Source organism: Chlorocebus sabaeus, chromosome 27, assembly GCF_047675955.1.
Source record: "Chlorocebus sabaeus isolate Y175 chromosome 27, mChlSab1.0.hap1, whole genome shotgun sequence".
In the NCBI taxonomy this organism is placed as follows: Eukaryota; Metazoa; Chordata; class Mammalia; order Primates; family Cercopithecidae; genus Chlorocebus; species Chlorocebus sabaeus.
The window spans coordinates 2,360,513-2,384,076 of record NC_132930.1 but is presented as its reverse complement, the minus strand read 5'-3'; the positions used below and the strand labels follow the sequence as shown (position 1 = coordinate 2,384,076).

Sequence of the window (23,564 nt, the reverse complement as noted above, 5' to 3'; positions counted from 1 at the left end):
GCCACCTGTTAAGGACTTCCCTGCATGTAGTAAAATGTTTCAGTACCATCCACTCAAGGCTCTGTTTCCTGCAGAAAGCTAGTAAACCTTAATACCTCTCCCTTTCATTCCTGACATTCTCTTCTTTCCTTTTTTCCAGGATATGTGCTGTCTCTGGTCTGTCCAAACTCCTTCCAGGCTTGGTGTGAGATCACAAATGTGTCACAGCTGCTGGCTTCTCCTGTGCTCTACACGGACCTGAATTCCAGCATAAACAACTTGAGCATTTCAGCAAATGTAGAAAACAAATACAGTCTTTATGTGGGCTTGGTACTGGCAGTAAGTTCAAGTATTTTTATTGGCTCCAGCTTCATCCTGAAAAAGAAGGGCCTCTTGCAACTGGCCAGCAAGGGTGTTACTAGAGCTGGTAAGAAACACATGCGACCAATGAATTTAAGTTTCTAACTGCAGAAATGATCCTGTTATAAGGCCACATCTCAACGCTACTCTTATAAACTTGCTTGTGTAATTTATAGTTATTGATTTTTTCCATATGGATGTTAGAAAAATACTTAGGTCTTTGATTAAAATGAATAGAAAACTCATGGTTAATGAAGGGATAGTCTGGCAGACCTACTCAGCATCTTAAGTGTCACTATAAATAGCAGCCTAATTCTATTATTATCCATTTATTGATTTAATAAATATCTATTAGGGGCCAAACACTGCTAGGGAAGGTTCCTGTTCTTGAGAATCTACTATCAAGGCAAGTAAACCTATCAGCAATAAAAAAGAATACACGTACAACTAAAAATTATCCTAGGCTACAGTAATAATAACTCACTGGCTTGGTTTATCTTAGTCTCTATCTTCTTGATGGAGTCAGCTGTGTCTCCCAGTGTCTGATCTCTGCCACCTCTCCAACTTCTGCTTTTCTCCCCATCACCTACTTTTCTCTTGTTCCTGGAATAGGTCTGGTTCTGTCCCACCCGCAGGTCTTTTCCCATTGCCTGGAACTCTTCTCCCTGCCCTTCATTCAGCTGACTCATCCTTCAGACTTCAGTGTGAGTAGCATCACCTCATAAAGGCCTTCCTTGACCATTCTCTAACAGCAGGTCTCCCCACCCCACCCCCATGATTCTCTGTCATTGCACTAATAGTTTCCCTCACTTGTACCTAGGATAATTTTTAGTTGTACATGTATTCTTTATTGTTGTTGATAGGTTTACTTGCTTATTGATAGTAGATTCTCAAGAACGGGAACCTTCCCTAGCAGTGTTTGGCACCTAATAGATATTTATTAAATCAATAAATGGACAACAATAGAATTAGGCTGCTATTTATAGTGACATTTAAGATGCTGAGTAGGTCTGCCTGACTATTCCTTCATTAACAATAAGTTTTCTATTCATTTTCATCAAGTATACTTTAAGATCTAAGCATTTTTCTAACATCCATATGGAAAAAAACTAAAGACTATAAATTACACAAGCAAGCTTATAAAAGTACTATTGAGATGAGATTTGTACTATCAGAAAATATATGCTATATTAAAACAATTTGATACTGGCATTAAAGCAGACAAAATCATAAAAGATAATTTAAAACTTATAAGCAGACCCAAGTATATATAACAATTGAATTTGTTATTTTAAAAAGTGGCATTTCAAAACTGTGGAGAAAGGACAAATCATTCCAAGTATTGAGACAATTGGGAAAAATTAGAGGAGAAAAACATGAAAGTTCTACTTCACACCATTCAGCAAAATACATTCCAGATAGGTTAGAATTTAATATAAAAATAAAATAATTTTTTTTTTTTTTTTTTTTTTTTTTTTGAGACAGAGGTTTGCTCTGTCGGCCAGTCTGGAGTGCAATGACATGATCTCTGGCTTGCTGCAACCTCCACCTCCCAGGTTCAAGTGATTTTCCTGCCTCAGCTTCCCAAGTAGCCGGGATTACAGGCATGCGCCACCACGCCCAGCTAATTTTGTATTTTTAGTAGAGACAGGGTTTCACCATGTTGGCCAGGCTGGTCTCGAACTCCTGACAGATGATCTATCTGCCTCGGCTTCCCAAAGTGCTGGGATTGCAGGCGTGAGCCACTGCGCCTGGCCAAAAAAATGAAATAATCGGAAAAAAAAACCCTTTTATAAGCATAAAGATAAAGAATTCATTTTATATAAAGGAACAGATTATCTAGATTGAGAAAAAAATCCTATATGGAAAAAATTTAAAAACTGAAACTAAAAAGTAAATGATGTATTGGGGAAAATATGATGAAATATGTGACAAAGTATAGTTTCATAATATATAAAAAGTAACTGCAGTCAATAAGTAAAAAGGTTAGTACCCTAACAGAAAATAGACATAGCATATAAACAAGAAACAAACAAAATAAGAAATGCAAATGACCAATAAACATATGTAAATAAATATTGTTTCACTAGTACCCAAAGAGATACCAACTAGACAATAGGTTCAGTGTGGTAACATAATTCCAACTTAGTTATTTGCAAATGTAATGACCAATAAACATACATAAATAAATATTGTTTCGCTAGTACCCAAAGAGATACCAACTAGACAATAGTCAGGTCCAGGGTTGTAATATGATTCCAAGTTAGTTATTTGCCAATTTCTTAAGGAGAAAGTCCTAAATAAGCACAGTTAACTACTTTGCAAAATAGTCTTCATAGCATATATATCCTGTTTAATTATAACAAAATCAATTAGGTCAAATGCAGAGGGCTAAGTATATTAAAATTCATAAGAAAATTCCATTTTCTATAGTAAATATAATGACATAAAGTCATAGATTAGAGTAGTAGGAAGATAACCCTTTGAATACCTTAAAAGCATTTTGTCCTTTTCAGTAGATGAAATAGAAACTTGATTTCAGTATGACAAGGTAGAAAATAAGCAGAGTGCATCTACCTGATGCTTGTTATTCTCTCATTGACTAATCCAAACTCTCAAAAGCTCTTATGTCAACCATCTTCTTCCCTTTACAGTCCTCATTAGTACCAATGTAATTTACTATTTATGTTTTCTGTTTTTAATTTTAACCATAGCTGAAATGAAGTATTTGTATCCACACATCTGACTGATGTAAATACGGTGAACCTGATGATTAAATAAAATTTCCTACAAATTAAGAAAAACTTATCATTTGTGGAAAAGCAAAGGTGACACGGCAACATAATACAGAAAGTTTTAAGCAATCATAAGCAAAAAGAACAAGGCTGGAGGTATCACAGTACCTTCAAATTATACTGTAAGGCTATCATAACCAAAACAGCATGGTACTGGTATAAAAATACACACATAGATCAGTGGAACAGAATAGAGAACTCAGAAATAAAGCCACATACCTACAACCAACTGATCTTTGACAAAGTTGAAAATAATATATGCTAGGGAAAGGCTGCCCTAGTCAATAAATGGTGCAAGAAAAATTGTAGAACCATATAGAAGAACAAAACTGGACCTTATATCTGACCATATACAAAAATCTACTCAAGATGGATTAAAAACTTAAATGTAAAACCTGAAACTATAAAAGCCCTAGAAGAAAACCTAGGAAAAACTTTTCTGGACACTGGCCTAGGCAAAGAATTTGTGACTAAGTCCTCAAAAGGAAATGCAACAAAAACAAAAATAGACAAATGTGACTTAAAGTAAAAAGCTTCTACAGAGCAAGAAAAATAATCAACAGGGTAAAAAGCCTGCAGAATAGGAGAAAATACTTGCAAACTAAGCATCTGACAAAGGTCTAATACCCAGAATCTACAAGGAACTCAGTCAACTCAACAAGAAAAAAACAAACCCATAAAAAAGTGGGTAAAGGATATGAACATACGTTTTTCAAAAGACATGCAAGCGACCAACAAATATATGAAAAAATGTTCAGTGTCACTAATCACCAGAGAAAGGAAAATTAAAACCTAATGAGACACCATCTTACACCAGTCAGAATGGCTATTATTAATAAGTCAAAAAACAACAGATGGGCCGGGCACGGTGGCTCAAGCCTGTAATTCCAGCACTTTGGGAGGCCGAGACGGGCGGATCACGAGGTCAGGAGATCAAGACCATCCTGGCTAACCTGGTGAAACCCCGTCTCTACTTAAAAAATACAAAAATCTAGCCGGGCCAGGCGGCGGGCGCCTGTAGTCCCAGCTACTCGGGAGGCTGAGGCAGGAGAATGGCGTAAACCCGGGAGGCGGAGCTTGCAGTGAGCTGAGATCCGGCCACTGCACTCCAGCCTGGGCGACAGAGCGAGACTCCGCCTCAAAAAAAAAAAAAAAAAAAAAAAACCAACAGATGTTGGCAAGAATGCAGAGAAAAGGGAATGCTTATACTCTGTTGGTGGGGATGTAAATTAGTACAACCACTGTGGAAAACAATATGGCGATCTCTCAGAGAACTAAAAATAGAACTGCCCTTCAATCTGGCAGTCCAGCTACTTGAGGAAAAGAAATCATTTTATCAAAAGACACTTGCACTCAAATGTTTATCACACCGCTATTCACAACAGCAAAGTCATGAAATCAACCTAAGTGCCCATCAACAGAGGACTGGATAAAGAAAATGTGGTTTATTTATATACAGACACCATAGAATACTACTTAGCTGTTAGAGAAATGAAACCATATGTTTTGCAGCAACATGGAGAGAACTGGAGGCCATTATCCTAAGTGCAGTGACTCAGAAACAGAAAATCAAAAGCTGCGTGTTCTCACTTGTAAGTGGGAGTTAAACCGTGGGTACACATGCACATTTAAAGTGGAATAATGGACATTAGAGATTCCAAAAGGTGGGAGGGTAAAAGGGTAGAAGCAGGTGAGGGATGAAATACTACCTATTGGGTTCAATGTTCACTATTCAGGTAATAGATACACTAAAGGCCAGACTTTACAATAGATTGATGTAACACAACTACACTTGTACCCCGAATCTCTTTTAAAAATCAGGAAAAATAAAACAAAAATGAACTCCTGATTCATAAAAGAATAAAATGGGTGGCAAACAGAAAAATGTAGATTGAAACGACATACCATTTTAAGACTATCAAATTTGCAAAGTTTTTTTAAAAATTGACATAACTTTTCTGGCAGGCAATTTCTTTAAAAAATGCATTTCCTCCTACTCAACAATTACACTTCTAGGAATTTATCCTGGAGAAATAATCATTCCAGTGTTACAAAGATGTATGTGTAGGGAGGTTCATGAGAGCATTATAAGAGAAACGTGGAAAAAAATCTAAATGCAATTAATTCATTAGGGGATTTGTTAAATCATTGTAAATTGGGGGGGGGAAAGCTTTAAAAGAGCTTTGGAAATGACCAAGTAAATAAGCTAAGAGACTTTAGTTTACTGACTTAACTTTTCTAACCATAATCCAGTACGCTTCCTAGAAGTCAATTCTTCAAACCTTCCTCCAGTGTAGAACCCATTTTTTGTTAATTTTTATTTTTTGTATTTTAGGACAAGGTGGACATTCTTACCTGAAGGAATGGCTCTGGTGGGTAGGATTGCTGTCAAGTAAGTTTTTAATACTGAGAATACTGTTTATTTGTAAGACAGTAAATAGATTATATGAAATTTTTCAAAATTGGTTAATCTTCCTGTCAAGAATGGAACAAGGATGGAATTTAAGTCTAAAAATTTTTGTGTTGGTATAATATATTGTCCTATATATACTATTATATATGAATAAATTAATTTTTACTCTTATTTCCCACCACCTGTGCCCTCAGTACTGTCTTGGAATGCAAGGGAAAAAGTTGACCTTTCAAATATTGTATTTTAACCACAGACTTCTGCTATTTTCTTCACCAAAACAATAGAGAAAAGTACTTTTCTTTCGTGTTTTCCCACCTCCTAATTTGAACCTGTGACTATATATACTACATATTTTCTCAAGAACGAGTAGAGTTTCCTTGCCAGGACAACAACATGGATAAGTGAAAGGCTTCTGTGGCTGCTTGGTACTGAACAAATGGAGAAGAAATGAGGGGTGTCAGCACTTTCCTTCCTCCCAGACCTGCTGTGAGGATTAAACGAGACTTTGTAGGATCTGAAAGCACTTTCTAAATGCTAATGTGATATCCAAATAGAAGGCAGTGTTCATCTCCCTCAGCCACTTTTGCTGACTTCAGTCTCCCCACTAAGTGAAATTTCTTAAATCCCAAAACGGAAGCTCCCCTCAAAAAGGGCATCATAAATTCCCTCTGTAGCCAGGAGTCTTAAAGCTTCCCTGAATTTCCCCAAACCAAGCAACACATTTCAGTATTTGTAAGATCCTGTTATGGGAAGGAACTGGGTACCGTTTCTTTGATAAATGGTGGAGTCTAAAAGTGTGATTAATGAAAATAATTTAAATATGTATAGCCCCTTTAGTGTTTGTTTATTGTAGTTTTTTGTTGTTGTTGTTGTTGTTGTTGTTTTGAGGCGGAGTCTTGCTCTGTGGCCCAGGCTGGAGTGCAATGGCACGATCTTGGCTCACTGCAGCCTCCACCTCCCAGGTTCAAGCGATTCTCCTGCCTCAGCCTCCCGAGTACCTAGGATTACAGGTGCACATCACCACACCCAGCTAATTTTTGTATTTTTAGTAGAGACGAGGTATCACCATGTTAGCCAGGCTGGTCTTGGAACTTCTGATCTCAGGACACCCACCTCGGCCTTCCAAAGTGCTGTGATTACAGGCGTGAGCCACTGAGCCCAGCCACCCCCTTCAGTTTTTAGGGTGCTTTTACATCCACTTTATCTATTTGAATAAAAATTGACCAGGGCTGTCTGGGAAGATTCCAGATAGGTATTTGGATCATTCTCTTTTTCTCTTTTACTTGCATCTCCCCACCCTCTACCCATACTTTATAATGAAATTATAAGGAGAATATTATGTGACTACATTTGCGATTTTGCTTTCACCATGTAAAAATGTTTATGTCAGTATTGAAGAGAGAAAAGCATACCTTAGAGATTAAGTAAGTGACATACATACAGTACTTTAATCATGAAGTCAATGTTTTCCTGGAAAGCTATTTATAAAGATAAAAATATAAATAATATAAAATATCCAAGGAAACCTTAATATTCCAAGAAAACTGCCACGGTTCTTTGTTTTTGTTTTTTTTTTTTTTTCTATTTTTTGTTTAGTTTTTTATTTTTTGAGACAGAGTCTCACTCTTGTTGTCCAGGCTGGAGTGCAGTGGCTCACTGCAACCTCCACCTCCCAGATTCAAGTGATTCTCCTGCCTCAGCCTCTAGAGTAGCTGGGATTAAAGGCGCTTGCCGCCACAGCCGGCTAATGTTTGTATTTTTAGTAGAGATAGGGTTTTACCATGTTGGCCAGGCTGATTTCGAACTCCTGACCTCAAGTGATCTGCTCCCGTCTAGCTCCCAAAGTGCTAGGATTACAGGTATGAGTCACTGGCCTCGCCGTAGTTCTTTCGATGAGAGCAATGTCTTAATTATTCTGTTCTGTAAGTTTAGATTTGTTTAATGATGTTTTCCTAATGGTGAGTACTCCTATAGATTTGGGGGGATGTAGCATAGCAGCCAGACAAATGGAAAAAGAAAAAAATTATGCTAGTGTTCCTTTCTCTCTCTGCAATAAGCATTTGCTTGGTGTAGTTGCCAGCATGAAATACTACATTCTGTGGGCAAGTTTCCAGCTGTGTTCTGTGAGAATAACTTGGCCCCAGTACAAGAGCCCAGCTCTTGAAGGGATTTCTCTCACTCTAGAAGTTATTTATAGCACACTATATCATGCAAGTCTAGAGTTCCTCGGATAAGAAAAAGATTACATTCAGGAGCATATCATGACTTTAAAACAGCTCCCTGGATCTTGTTAAGCTACTGAGATACTGTTACTTGCTTGTAGATCACTTACAATAGAGGCATATCTAACTTCATGGGACTGTGACAGGTATTGCTAGCTATTCCCTACCTACACACCAGATTTAACCATTCTAATTTTCCAAACTGGTTTTGGTGGTTGTGGGTAACCTACAAAACTATAGGTATTCTTGAGCAAGTGAAAGAATTATCTGCTTACTACAAAGCTACCTCTACTAGAGTTGATCAGAGTCACCAAATGTGTCTTCAGTAGCTAAAAATTTCTATTGAAAGCCATTTAAAATGGGTACTCATCTGTCACCATTTTTTGCATCTTTTGAGTTTGTATCACCTGGTATTACAGTTTGTCTGCATCTCTTAATATTAATTATCTCCTACCCGCTATAAAACACGTTACATCATTCTTTTTAGCTACATCTTCCCATGTCTTTGGGTTAAAAGTCCACTGCTTTGCATGACTCATTTGTTTTTCTCTTCTGAGAAGCAAGCCTATTTTTTATGTCAATATCTCTGCTTGCTTTCTAGTGGGAGCAGGAGAAGCTGCAAATTTTGCTGCTTATGCTTTTGCACCTGCCACCTTGGTCACCCCTCTGGGTGCCCTGAGTGTTCTTATAAGGTATGTGAGCAACAAGGAACTTGGCTTCTGTAGGTATTTTAAGACCAAGATAAACTTAAACCATAAGAAACATACGGCTATGGATATCTAAAAGCAAACACACAAATCTAGACCAACCTGGGCTCTAAAAGTCTAGATGAACCCAAATTATTTCTGAGACTCCTGGGAAGCTTTGGACAAGTCACTCAGCCTCAGTTTACTCATTCATAAAGTGAGAATAATACTTTTTCTTGCCTGAAATCACAAAAATAACTTGAGAAGACTATAACCGTAGAAATAGGAAATAGACTGTCACATTATTATTTTAAAAACCTAAGACACAGTGAGTTTGATTTCCTACTAACATAAATGTGTTTTACATTTGTAACAATGCAATGAAGCATAGAAGATTTTTTAAATCTCTCATCAGAACAAATTGCCAGAGTCCTGTCAATTCTTTTTCTCATCATAGTGGTTAATGACTGTAGTTATCAGAGGACTTTTAAAAGCATGGTGTTTCACTAAAATTCTTGCATTGTTTGCTGGATACTTCTGTTTGGAGACCCGGTATCTTTAGTACTGGAAACAGGAATAATTTTCCTATTTCACGGAATGTGGATCTAATTTTTCTGAGTTTATTATGATCCCAAATGAATGTGTTTAATAAGCATATACATCTTTATCTGTTCTTGTCTTTTTCTTTTCTATTCATTATCAACCTCTAGTAGAAAACTTATGATTGAGCCTACTAAATTCTTTTTAGCTTCTTTATAGGATTGTTGTGAGAATTAAGTGAGTTAATACACATAAAGCACTTCGAACACTTGTCGATGCAATGAATAGCTAGTTGTAGTAGTAATAGTAATGTCTTCACTAAGGCTGCAGTCCTACAAGTGGCCACATGAGGGCAACTTTAGGAAAGTACCTGGTAATTAATTGATCATAATCTTGAGGACAGATGGGCACTTAATTGCCTTCATGGGGATACAGGGCATTAGAGGAAGGAGGCTGGTTTGCAGAAACCACAGCAACTGAAACATTAGGAGTACCGGATAGGTCTAAGTATCAGAGCAGTAGCAGGTGGTAAAGTATTTTGGTATTTTGAAAATCTGCGTCAAGCTTCTCTAACCCATGGCCCATGGGCTGCATGTGGCCCAGGACAGCTTTGAACATGGCCCAACATAAATTTGTAAACTGTCTTAAAACATTATGAGTTTTTTTGTGATTTTTTTTCTTTTGCTCATTAGCTATCATTACTGTTAGTATGTATTATGTGTTGCCCAAGACAATTCTTCCAGTGTGGCCTAGGGAAGACAAAAGATTGAATACCCCTGGTCCGTTTGATTGTAGTGGTATGAACTAGCTGATTATTAGCCCTGAGCAGAGTAATTTTTCTTTAGGAATGTATCTTTCTTTGAAACATCCATGGGCATACATATTCTAAATGTATCATGCCAGTAAGAAATAAAAGATTTTCCATTTTGCTTGGCTTTACAGGAAAAGATGGGTAAATTGAAAATGACTTGAGTAGAACCTCTTGTAAGATCACTGGAAGATTATAAGATATAGAATATTGTAGCTTTTTAGATATAAAAACAATGAAGCATATTTGCCCATCAGTTCTGAGTTTCAAACCAATCTCGGGTTTTCAGTGTCATATAGCATATTCCAGTCAGCTCATTGGGATATATGGTAGCATGTACCACAGTGTGACTTCTGAGCTGCCATGGGATCAAAAGGTAATTGAACTATAGTGATTTTTTATTTTTTCTCTCCCAACAGTGCAATATTATCTTCCTACTTTTTAAATGAACACTTGAACATTCATGGGAAAATAGGCTGCATATTAAGTATATTGGGGTCAACTGTGATGGTTATCCATGCCCCACAAGAAGAGGAAGTCACATCTTTGCATGAAATGGAAATGAAATTGAGAGACCCAGGTCTGTGATTCACCCTAAAGAACCACTCAAATTCTGCTCCACTTTCTCTCCTCACCAAATAGTATCTGTAATAATATTGTAATAAACTTTCTACATTGTGAGCTGCATTGTGGGTTGTGAGACACAGTGAGGTTTGATTATTATTTCTCCTGAAAAGATGGCAGAACTTATTTTTGTGTTCATGCTTCCCGTCTTACACAATGAAAGGGAGAGATGGGGATGGTAGAGGCAAGAGACATATTCAAAATCAAATCTTTGCCACTTTCTTCCTCTGAAAATAAAAAATTACTCTGATAATATTTGCCCTAGCTCATAGTGGTATTGGTGACATTTAAATGATAAGTTTGTGAAAATTCTTCGTAAAATATTGAGAACTATGCAATATAATGTTGTTTTTAATTTGATCTCACTTCTGTTTCTAAAATACCTATGCTCTTAAACTCATGACTAACAAGATTTCAGAAAGGTATAATCCTGTGAGCATTTTCTAACGTCAAATTCTTTTCTCCTCCTAACAGGGTTTATTTCTTTTGCTGTGATCATAACTGTGATCTCCTTGGTGCTGATTTTGATTGTGGCTCCAAAGAAAGGACAGACCAATATATTGGTTTATATTTCAATCTGTTCCTTGATTGGAGCGTTTTCAGTTTCTTCTGTCAAAGGCCTGGGAATTGCCATTAAGGAGCTGATAGAATGGAAGCCAGTTTACAAACATCCCCTGGTCTTTGTTTTGCTGGCTGTACTTGTGCTTTCAGTAACTACACAGATTAACTATCTCAACAAGGCACTGGACACCTTTAATACCTCTCTTGTGACACCCATTTATTATGTATTCTTCACATCCATGGTAGTCACTTGCTCTGCCGTCTTATTCCAAGAGTGGTATGGCATGACAGCTGGAGATATCTTTGGGACCCTGAGTGGATTCTTCACTATTATCATTGGCATCTTCCTTCTACATGCTTTTAAAAATACTGACATTACTTGGAGTGAGCTTACATCCACTGCTAAGAAAGAAGCCATCTCTCTGAATGTCAATGAAAACAATTATGTTTTACTAGAGAACTTGGAGTGTTCAGCCCCGGGATACAATGATGACGTTACCTTGTTTAGTAGAACTGATGACTGAAGTCTCTAGAAACACTGAGTTTTAACCAATATGAGACACACGAAGAGGAAAATGAATGCTTGCTTCCTGGAAGAAATGCTAGGAAAGTTAGCATTTTTACAGTTCTAACTAATTTAGATGTGAGGCCAAGTAAAAATGCCATTTTTTTGGCAGTCGAATTTGGAAATCAAATTCATTTTCCTCCAGAAGACTTCTGCTGCTTTTCATTTCTAAAAACTTTGAAATACTCTCTAAGGATCAAAGAAGTCAAAGTGCTGTGTGTGTCTCAGAATAATCTCCTTCTTCTGGTCACAATATCTTTGTCTCTGCCAAGTGGCTCTTCATTTCTTTGGTGGCTATTTTTAGACTCACAGTCATTCACCAATATAAAGTTAGCAGCGTTCTGACAGACACAGTATCAGTCATATTCTCCGTTGAGTCATAATTTCAAATTATTAAAACTGAGAAGAGAGGCCAGGTATGGTGGTTCACACCTGTAATCCTAGCACTTTGGGAGGCCAAGGCGGGCAGATCACTTGAGCTCAGGAGTTTGAGACCACCCTGGGCCACAAGGCGAGACCCTGTCTCTACAAAAAATACAAAAATTAATCAGGCATGGTGGCACATGCCTATAGTCCCAACCACTTGAGGCTGAAGTGGGAGGATCGCTTGAGTCTGCAAGGTTGGGGCTGCCATGAGCCCAGGTTGCGCTACTGCGCTCCAGCCTGGGTGACAAAGTAAGACCCTGTCTCAAAAAAGAAGAAAAAGGGCAAGGGGCTTTTGCTTTAAAAAACTTTTTTTTAAATTGAGAAGTGAGATCACAGGTGCTTTGTTCTTCCTTCTGCACCTTCCTTCTTAAACTAGATAATTAATTAGTTATTTTAAGAAAAAAGAAATTTAAAAAAAAAAAGCCTGCTTTATTTGTTAGTGGGCTAGAATACACAAGACACAGCCACCCATAAAGAGTTTATGAATTGTGACTCACCGACATACCATAAGAATTTACTACCAGTTAAAGAGGGAGAATGTAGGAAGAGAAAAGTACTTCACATAAAGGAAAACGTTTTCTTCTCACAAAAACACAGACGCGTGATTGTTTTCACAGGTTCCATTAATTAACTCAGGTCTGGAAGACATAGGACAAAATGGAGTTTCTGAAGAAGTCCGGGTGAATTCAGCTTTGGAGGCACTTATGTTCATTTTTTTTTTCCTTTCTTTTAGTATTATCCTAAAGGTTATTTTTCTTGTTGATATAGAGATTTTTGTAAAAGATTGCTACATTATTCAGGATTGTATCCTACACTTCAATTGCTCTCAAATGTTTTAACCCTAAAGAGTGGGTTTTCCACAGACTGGAAGCAACTAGAAAAATCTTTGTGAAAAATCTGAACAAATTATCACAATGGCTCTCTTGAAATTTTGCACTTTCACCCTTATTAAGGAAATTATAATTAGTTACTAACCTTTAAAAATAGGTATATTCTAATAGGATAGAAAGTTAACTTCCTGGCAAACAAAATACGAAGATCTCAGGGACTACTGCAGGAAAATACCTTTTTTGCACATTAAAACGTTTATAAAATTTTCCTCTCTCATTTCAAATGCATGGCAGGAATAACATTTTTGGTGGTCTTTAATGTAATGGACAGATTTACTGTCACATTGATTTTATGGAAAATAAATTGGCTATCTTATTTTTATACTAATCTTATTTTTCTCAAAACAAAAATCCTAACCAAAAAGTTGTCATTAAAAAAAAAAAAAAAAGCAGGTTGACTGAATGTTTTTCTGCTCTAACCTTAAATGTTATTAGGTTTGGTTTTTGTTTCTAAGCTAGTTCAAGACTCCCCAAGGTAATAATGGTAAACTTTATTATTCGGAATTCAATTAAACTGACTTCGGCATTTCCGCAGTTCTGTTAAACAATGACTGATGTTCACAATGACAACCTACCTGAGATGGCTGCAAGGCCCTAATGTTCCATTATACATTATAGTCTTTTCAGCATAGTTTAGTGTTGAGTGCAATTCTAATGCATTCTACGTTTTTGAAAATCAGTAATCCATGGAAGGTCCATGGGTTGATACCTCAGGTCATATACGTGTTTACTCTGTTGATTGCTGTTTCACTTTACTTGTATATCAGATATATAAGCTATGAACACAAGTTTGTAGGAAAAGTATCTTCTGGCTGGGCAGTGGCTCACACCTGTAATTCCAACACTGTGCGGGGCTCAGGTGGGAGGATTTCTAATCGCCAGGAGTTTGAGACCAGTCTGGGCAACAAAGCTAGACCCCACCTCTCTAAAAAATGTAAAAAATATCAGGAGGCTGAATCAGGAGGATCATTTGAGCTTAGGAGTTCAAGGCTGCAGTAAGTTATGATTGCACCGCTGCATTCCAGCCTAGGTGACAGAGTAAGACCCTGCCCCAGAATAGTATCTTCTGATAAAGTGGCATTTGAAAATTGCAGAAATTTTAATATTCTTTTAATATTAAGAACGTTATTGATCTCTCTAGGACACCTTCTTGGTGAGGAAATCAATGGCATTTTTCTTGACATCCAACCTGGGACTCTGGTGATTCTCTGTTCTGGTGAATTTAAGTTTCAGACATTTCTTTGTGTCACCTTTTACAAACTGTTTGCCCTTGGTACGTTATGAGCAGGTCAAAGGTTCCCAAACACAAGGTTCATTGTGTACCCTGGACAGGAAATTGAACTGGTGTTGACATGTATGCATGCCCAGGAGGAAGACTGGGAAATATTTAATGAGTTGAAGTATGCTGAGAAACAATGAAATATTTGAAAACTGTCTACATAAAAGTTACTGATGCATTTTAAAAACTGCATTAAAAAAACAAACTATTATTGCAAATCTAACACTAAAAAATTTTTGGCTGGGTGCAGTGGCTCACACCTGTAATCCCAGCACTTTGCGAGGCTGAGGCGGGTAGATCATCAGGTCAGGAGTTCAAGACCAGCCTGGCCAACATGGTGAAACCCTGTTTCTACCAAAAATACAAAAATCAGCCAGGCGTGGTGGCAGGTGCCTATAATCCCAGCTACTCTGGAGGCTGAGACAGAGAATTGCTTGAACCCAGGAGGGGCAGGTTGCAGTGAGCCAATATTTCACCACCGCACTCCAGCCTGGGTGACAGCAAGACTCCATCTCAAAAAAAAAAGAAATTCCAAATGGGAAGATACTATCTAAGGAAGAATAAAATGCTGGATCCCTATGTTCAGACTATTAGTCTTAACTGGTAGTTTATGTATATATTTTAATACTTTGTCATCATGTACATATCTTAAAATTTCTTATGCGAATATCTGCATGTGTGTCGTTAAGGATTACAAAGTTGTGCTCACATAGGACAAATGGAAAGATTTTCCTACTTCTGTAAAGATAAGTTTCATTATACTTTCGTTTTACAGTTTTATTCTTAGGTCAATGGTTATTTATTATAAGTTCAGATTGCACAATTTTCATAAGACCCTTTAGATTTAGCACATGAAATTTTTTTTTTTTTTTTTTTTTAATTTATTTATTATTATTAAACTTCAAGTTGTAGGGTACATGTGCACAACGTGCAGGTTTGCTACATATGTATACTTGTGCCATGTTGGTGTGCTGCACCCATCAACTCGTCATTTACATCAGGTATAACTCCCAATGCAATCCCTCCCCCCTCCCCCCTCCCCATGATAGGCCCCGGTGTGTGATGTTCCCCTTCCCGAGTCCAAGTGATCTCATTGTTCAGTTCCCACCTACGAGTGAGAACATGCGGTGTTTGGTTTTCTGTTCTTGTGATAGTTTGCTAAGAATGATGGTTTCCAGCTGCATCCATGTCCCTACAAAGGACACAAACTCATCCTTTTTTATGGCTGCATAGTATTCCATGGTGTATATGTGCCACATTTTCTTAATCCAATCTGTCACTGATGGACATTTGGGTTGATTCCAAGTCTTTGCTATTGTAGCACATGAAATTAACACATATTTTAAAGTATTAAATATATGGAAAGGATCTGGCATTATGCTTGATAATAGGCACTTAGTAAAATTTACTTTTCTTTGAATCAGCATTTGAATTCTTATAGTCTTGTCACTAGAGACTTAAGGACCATTGAGTGCCAATTTTTATACATTCATCATTTCTCAATTTGTCACATTATCTCATTTTAAATAATGCGAGTGAAAGTGAATTCATCGTACTGTATCAACGCCAATACAAAAGTATTCCAACAAAAATATTTTTCTTAATAAAACCAGAAAAACTGAACTAAATGCTATTTTCCCCTTCCAACAAAGCTTTGCAGAAAAACATATGAATATATGAAATATTCTCAAATATTTTGAATAAACTGTTCCTGAAGTCTTATATTTTGCAAGTGTTTATACTGTTCATTTTAGAAAGTTTATAAATCTTAAATGTGTGTATATTTTTCATTTGCAATAAAATGTGATTTAATTATGCTTTTGAGTTCAGTTTTTAGTTTATAAATGTTAAACATATATAATGGCAAAACTATTGCCATTTTGTTTTGAGATTAAAAGGAAAGTTTCAGGCTGGGCCCGTGGCTCATGCCTGTAATCCCAGCACTTTGGGAGGCCGAGGGCAGATCACTTGAGGTCAGGAGTTCGAGACCAGCCTGGCCAACATGGTGAAACCCTGTCTCTACTAAAAATATAAAAAACTAACCAGGCATGGTGGCACGCGCCTGTAATCCCAGCTACTTGGGATGCTGAGGCAGGATAATTGCTTGAACCTGGGAGGCAGAGGTTGCACTGAGCTGAGATTGTGCCACTGCACTCCAGCCTGAGCAACACAGCAAGACTCTGACTCATTTCAAAAAATAAAAAAAGTTTCAGGGTTTCAAAAAACAAAAACAAAAAACTGCACTGATGTTAATGTTGCTATTTCACTTCCCTTGAAATTGAAATTTGTTTTTAAAAGCCTCTCTGCAAGACCATCTCCCATATAACAGCTTAAACAAAAGCACCTTGAAAGAAACTCGAATCCTTCAAATTGAACAAAAGCTCAAAGCTGTTAATAATAAAATCTCCCCTCAGAACAATAACTAGTATAAATATATTTAGCACCATGCTTTATAAACCCTCAGTGAGTTTTCTTCTAGCTCTGTGGAACTACAGCTTTGTTTAAATTATCTAGGGGCTGGGTGCAGTGGCTCAAGCCTATAATCCCAGCACTGGGAGGCCAAGGTGGGAGGATTGCTAGAGGCCAGGAGTTTGAGACCAACCTGGGCCATAAAACTAGACCCTGTCTCTACAAAAATTTTTAAAAACATTAGCCAAGTGTGGTGGCATGTTCCTGTAGTTCCAACTACTTAGGAGACAGAAGTAAGAGATTCCCTTGAGTCCAGGAATTGTAGGCTACAGTGAGCTATAATCACGCCACTGCACTCCAGCCTGGATGACAGGGCAAAACCCTGTCTCAAGACCCCAAAAGAGGCTGGGTCCAGTGGCTCACACCTGTAATCCCAGCACTTTGGGAGGATGAGGCTGGCAGATTACCTGAGGTCAGGAGCTCAGGTGAGTTTCATCCAGCCTGGAGGTTTCATCATGGCCAACATGACAAAACCCCATCTCTACTAAAAATACAAAAATTAGCCAGGCTTGGTGGCATGTGCCTGTAATTCCTCGAGATGCTGAGGAAGGAGAATTGCTTGAACCTGGGAAGTGGAGGTTGCAGTGAGCCGAAATCGTGCCATTGTACTCCAGCCTGGGCAACAAGAGTGAAGCTCCATTCTCCAAAAAACAACAACAACAACAACAACAACAAAAAGAAAATCTCTACATTACCTCTAGAATGGATCCTGGGTAATGACATATGGCTCCTCCCTGAGTTATTTGTGCCTCTCAAACATCCAAAAAATAAACTCAAACATGTCCCATAGCTCAAGGCCAATAACACAGATTGTTTCAGGACTGGGCAAAATACCTTTGTAACTGCCCAGTGGTTTCAACCTTGCCCCACTGACTAGACAGAGCCAATTTATCAAGACAGGGAAATTGCAATGGAGAAAGTTATTCAAGCAGAGCTGGCTAGTGCGGAGACAGGAGTTTTTTTATTACTCAAATCAGTCTCCCCGAGTATTTGGGGATCAGAGTTTTTAAGGAAATTTTGGTGGGTGGGGGGCCAGTGAGTCAGGAGTGTTGGTTGGCTGGATTGGGGATGAAATCATAGGGAGTAGAAGCTGTCTTGTGGCGAGTCAGTTCCTGGGTTGGGGCCACAAGACCCAATGAGCCAGTGTATCCATCTGGGTGGTGCCAGCTGATCCACCAGGTGCAGGGTCTACAAAATCTCTCAAGCACTGATCTTAGGTTTTACAGTAGTGATGTTAGCCCCAGGAGCAATTTGGGGAGGGTCAGAATTTTGTAACATCCAGCTGCATGACTCGTAAACCATAATTTATAATTTTGTGGTGAATTCTTTAGTCCTACAAAGGCAGTCTATTCCACAGGCAAGAAAGGGTTTGTTTTGGGAAAGGGCTGTTAGCTTTTTTGTTTCAAAGTTAAAATGTAAACTAAGTTCCTCCCAAAGTTAGTTCGGCCTATGCCCAGGAATGAACAAGGACAGCTTGGAGGTTGGAAGCAAGATGGAGTGAGTTAGGTCAGACATCTTTCACCGCAACAATCCTCTTAGTTATATTCTGCAAAGCTGGTTTCAGCCCTTCAGCTCAAAAGGCCTCTTTGTCGCTCAATTCACTTTTGCCTTTGTGTTCACTGCTAATGTTTCACTGTATTAACAAGAGTTTTCAATAAAAATGTATTTCAATAAAAGAAATCTCTCCTCTCCTTAACCCATGGAACTGTAAAGCTGGGTTAGAATGGGCAAGACTTGGAAGAAAAAGAAAACAAATTCTCACGGGAAGAATGAAATGAGGCTTTGTTTACCATTGTTAGCTTGCTCGAACTTAATTCCTTCTGAGTAGTCTTGCATGCACATTTTTAAAAGGCAAGGCTTTCTATCAGTTTTGAGTCTCTGCTTTCAGGATCTCAGGGCATGAATTTAAATAACAGTGATTTGGTCTTTTCAGCCAATACTGAAACAGACTGTATCAAGTTTACCTGGGCAAAAAGGACCAGCATCAGTGCCATGTTGATTTCTCACTGTAAAACCAAACTGGTTTAGAATCAGACAGACCTAAGGAATTCAATGCAATTCAGGTTACACAAAACAGTTCCACTTCTTACAGGGAGCCCTGCTGATTGAAGATTAACCTGCAGCAAAAAGGAAAAGTAAAAAGCGTGGAGGAACTGGTCAAACTAGATAAAGTGTTACGCTCTTTGTTTCGCTGTTCAGTGTGAGATAGCAGGGGCTGGAGAAAGGAGATACCTGCAATGTAAATACATGATCTACTTTCACAATATCTGAACAATTCACAGTCCAACAGAGTGAAGAGTAAACACTGCCATCAAATACATGTATGTGTCTGATGTCTCTAAAAGGTGACTTCACCATCATGAATGAGAACATAAAGGGTGAGATGCAAACTACATAGCTAAGCAGAAACATGCTCAATTTCATTAACAAATAGACCAGATAACACTGACTTTAGTCAGAAATATACTCACCTGATTGTCATTTCTCGAATCAACCAGCAGACTCCACAAAATAAAAAATCTCCTTTTAAAATACTTGAATCTCTGGCTCTTTGCTAAGCTTTCATGGAATTCTGCATATAGCACAGCCTCCTGATGAGATACATGGTATAGAATTCCACCAGTTTCTCAGCACCTCTAGTATTTTGTTCCAGAGTCCTGATACTATTGAAATCAAGTGAGGAGAAGCCACAAACTCCCTGACAGGGTTTCTGGCTCTCTGTTACAGAGCGTTGTATTCCCTCTGCTCTACTTAGTTTTGATTCATAGCTATTCTGGTGGCTGACACAACTGCTTTTAACCCTTGTCCATCAGTGAACTAGCAGGGAAACTAGATAAAACATGCAAAGTTAACCAGGGATAGCCTATTGAAAAGCTGTTAGTCATCAGCATTGAGGGGATATCCTTCTCCCTTTTTAAAAAACCTCACAAGAAGTGGATATCCTGATCCACTTTTTAAAAAAACCTCACAAGAAGCCTCAACCCAGAATAAACATTTGTTTATAAAGTATTTAATCTAATGTTTTTGGCCCTGGCTATACATTTACCTTCACCTGCGAGGGTTTTAAAATCTACTTTAAAATTACCTATTCCTGTTGGGGCGGTGGCTCATGCCTATAATCCTGGCACTTTGGGAGGCCTACACAGGAAGATGACCTGAGGTCGGGAGTTCGAGACCAGCCTGGCCAACATGGCAAAACCCCATCTCTACTAAAAAAACAAAAACTAGCTGGGCATAGTGGCAGGCGCCCTTAATCCCAGCTACTCGGGGGGCTGAGGCAGGAGAATCACTTGAACCTGGGAAGAGAGGTTGCAGTGAGCCACAGGTGACAGAGTGAGACTCTGTCTCAAACAAGCAAACAAACAAACTAATTAATTAATTAATTAATTTAATTACCTGTTCCTTAGGTCTGTCTGATTCATGCCTGGGCCCCACCTCAGACCAATTAAATAGAACATCTGAGGGTGGATAGTATCAAGATAACAATATTTGCTAAAATCTCCCCAGATGATTTGAATATGCAACTAGGGTTGAAAACCACAGATCTAATCCAAGACCTTGCCTATTAGAAGTCACATCCCAATTTCAGAGTTGCTTTTAGAAAAGTGCTGAAATAATGATATACACATTCTGTGGTTGTGGTTGTTCTCAGTTTCTTAGATTTCGACCATCTTTGAAATAAGGTACATAATCTGCTCCCACCCTCCCCTAACAATGAGAGTTATACTTTCTTGAAAAACATAAGGAATTCAACAATGCTATTAATAACATATCTAAGGTATTTACATGAAAATTGACATAAAATATCTTTGCATTAGTCAGCTTGAGCTGCCATTAACATGATACCATAAACTAGGTAGCTTAAAAAACAGAAATTTCCCACAACACTGGAGGCTGGAAGTCCAAGATTAGGGACCAGCAAGGTTCCATTCTGGTGCGGCTCTCTTCCTGGCTTGCAGATAGCCTCCTTATTGCTGTGCATCCAGCAGGGAGGGAGAGCTGGGAAGGAGACTAGAGCAAGCTCTCTGGCCCCTTTTTTTTTTTTTTGAGACAGAGTCTCACTCTGTCACCATGCCAGGGTGCAACAGCATGATCTCTGCTCACTGCAACCTCCGCCTCCTGGGTTCAAGCAATTATCGTGCCTCAGCCTCCTGAGTAGCTGGAACTACAGGCATGTGCCACCACACCCAGCTAATTTTTGTATATTTAGTAGAGATGGGGTTTCACCATGTTGGCAGGGTTGGTCTCAATCTCTTGACCTCTTGATCCACCCTCCTCAGCCTCCCAAAGTACTGGGGTTACAGGTATTAGACACCACACCCAGCCTCTGACATCTCTTCTTATCAGGGCACTAATCCCATCATAAAGGTTTTACCCTCAGAACCTCATCTGAGCCTAATCACCTCCCAAAGACCCCATCTTAAATACCATTGCATTAGGGCTTAGGATCTCAACATAATGAATTTGGTTGGGTGAGACAGGGGACATATTCAGTCCATAACATTTTCACTACAAGCAATTCAACTAATTCAAATAAATAAGTACATATTAGCTAAGACTTACCAAGTATTGAGACTATTCTAAGTATTTCATACACAATCTTATTTAATTCTAACAACTTTGTGAAATATGGGTTATCATGCCCATTTTACAGAAGAGGAGGCACAAGTTGGTGAAGAACTTAGGAAGCTAGGAAGTAGCAAAGCTGCATTTGAATGCTGGCCGTCCTTGGCATCCACAATAGCCATTCCTATTAGAGTCATCAATATAATTAAGGGCTTGATAAAGATTTCTAAGTGGATAGCCCACTAGCTGCCATCAGAAGAGTCAAAAGAAATGTAACACTTAGGAATAAGACTTAAGTCCCGTTTCTTAAGACTTAAATAAAGCACTCTGATTTCTGGGGTGCTTGGTTTTAAAACCACCAATGCCTTGTCTCATATAACAAGTCTGGAAGTGGGCAACTCAGAATCAGTGCAACATCTCAAGAACACTAGGAGGGACCAGGTTTCTTTTATTTTTCTACTTCATAGGTGGAGCTGCCAGATTTAGCAAATAAAAACACAGGTCAGGACATCCAGTTTAACCTGAATTTCAGATAAAAAATGAAAAAAAAATTAGTATAAGCATGTCCCATAAAATATTTGTAACATAGTTATGGCAATAAAGAGTCTGACTTTGTTTTCCGTATTTGCTGACAACTTGCAAGCCCCAACATGCCCCTGCCCCTTCTGCCCTACACCTGGTCAAGATGATAAGAAAGTCAAAGTATTCCCTTCTTCCGTGACAACTGGAAGTTCAAACCACACTGGCCTCAGCCCTGTCATAAAACCGCAAGGCAGCCTGCCCTCCCCACTCACTCAACCTATTTTCAGACCTGCTTTGGAGCCTGCCCTGTGCTCCTCAGAAAGCCTCATTATTTGAGTCATAAACCTTTTCATATCCTCTTGGGGTATGGCATCAATAATCCCAATCTTTGAACCAAATTTGGGGTAAGGGTTTCATCCATTTCTGGGGTTGACGACAATATGGAGGGTGACCACAACACTTACACTAAAAAATGATTCATGTTTTATCTGAAATTCGTATTTACCAGTTGTCTTATATTTTATTTGGCAATCCTGTCTCCAGGGCTTCATCTTCATGCCTGTTTCCTCAGAGTCACATATGGGTGCTCTACTTCCAGGTCCCAAAGCCATATTCCAAGCAGGAAGACACAAACATTGTTTTCCTTCTATTAAGATATGGGCTTTGTATTTGGGAAAGGAAGCCCTACCCAGGCACTTCTGGCTATATCTCACTACACAGAACTTTCTCATGTGGTATGCTTGCTATGAAAGGGTCCAAAAAATTGAGTATTTTAGCCTTCCAAAACATGAAGAATAAAGAGTTGTGGGTGACTTTTGGAATATAAACCCAGCGTCCACTGGGAAGCTGTCTGTTGCCATATATTATGAGTATAATCCTTTTAGAAGGCTTCTATTTACCCACAAGCTAGTTTTCCTCTTCCTGAAATCCTGTCAGTTAAGGGAGTTGGGGACAAATGCTGCCCTGGGAGGAATTATATGGTCCAAGGACCAGCACCTGTGTCATTACCTGAAAGCTTGTTAGAAATTCAAAATCTGAAACTCCACCCAGATCTCCTGAATCAGAATCTATGTTTTAACCAGGTCCCCAGGTGACTGCATGTATTAATGCATTAAAGTTTGAGAAGAACTGGCTTAGAAGAACCCTAGTTTTCACATTTGCCATTGGAATAGCCCAGGGAGTCTTTAAAAATACCAATGACTTCCCTAGATATTTTGATTTAATTGGCCTGGGGTGCAGCCTGGGCATCAGGATTTTTTAAAGCTCCCAGAAGATTTTAATAAGCAGGGATGTTTAAGAACAACTGCCCCAGAACAGCGACGCTCAACCCTGGCTGCCCATTGGAATCACTTAGGGTGCTTGGTTTTAAAACTACCAATGCCTGGGTCCCCCTAAGAGCATTTAAATCAGAATTGGGGGGATGGAGGGGGTTGAGAAGGTGAGACATGGGCAATGGTGTTTTTGAAAAGCTCTCAGATCATTCTAGTGTGTGAAAACCGCACCAGGAAGAGGAAGTGAAACACCCACATTCTCCAGCCCAGTGGTTTGCGGGCAGAACAGGGAGAGTGGTATTAGAGGGATTAAAGATACCACAGGGGCAGGAGGGCCAGGTAGAGGGTACTGGCAAGGGCAGGGAGGCTTGCATTCTGCCTCATATTCGGATTCCTGGAGGGAATTGCCCCACAAACTGTCTGGAAAGCAGCCATGGATAAACTCTGCAGCACAGCCTGATTCAGCAGGGGAGTGAGGGTACAGACAGGAGTGCAAAATTGTCAAGTTTTAGCTTTTTGAGCTATTCTCAGTCCCTGTGTGGTATGGACAGGACCCAGAAGTTCCCACATGTGCTCAAGATGGGCCTC

General features: G+C 38.8%; 1 protein-coding gene across 1 annotated transcript in view; it reads left to right on the top strand.

Moving 5' to 3' along the window:
• Positions 1-13,412, top strand: part of NIPAL1 (NIPA like domain containing 1) — a 22,195-nt gene extending 8,783 nt beyond the window's left edge. The window contains exons 2-6 of the mRNA XM_008017466.3: positions 140-406; positions 5,470-5,526; positions 8,371-8,461; positions 10,223-10,383; positions 10,902-13,412. Of these exons, the coding sequence (XP_008015657.3) occupies positions 140-406; positions 5,470-5,526; positions 8,371-8,461; positions 10,223-10,383; positions 10,902-11,512 (1,187 nt within the window). The 3' untranslated portion in view covers positions 11,513-13,412. The remainder of the gene's footprint in view (positions 1-139; positions 407-5,469; positions 5,527-8,370; positions 8,462-10,222; positions 10,384-10,901) is intronic.
• The last annotated feature ends 10,152 nt before the right edge of the window (positions 13,413-23,564 follow it).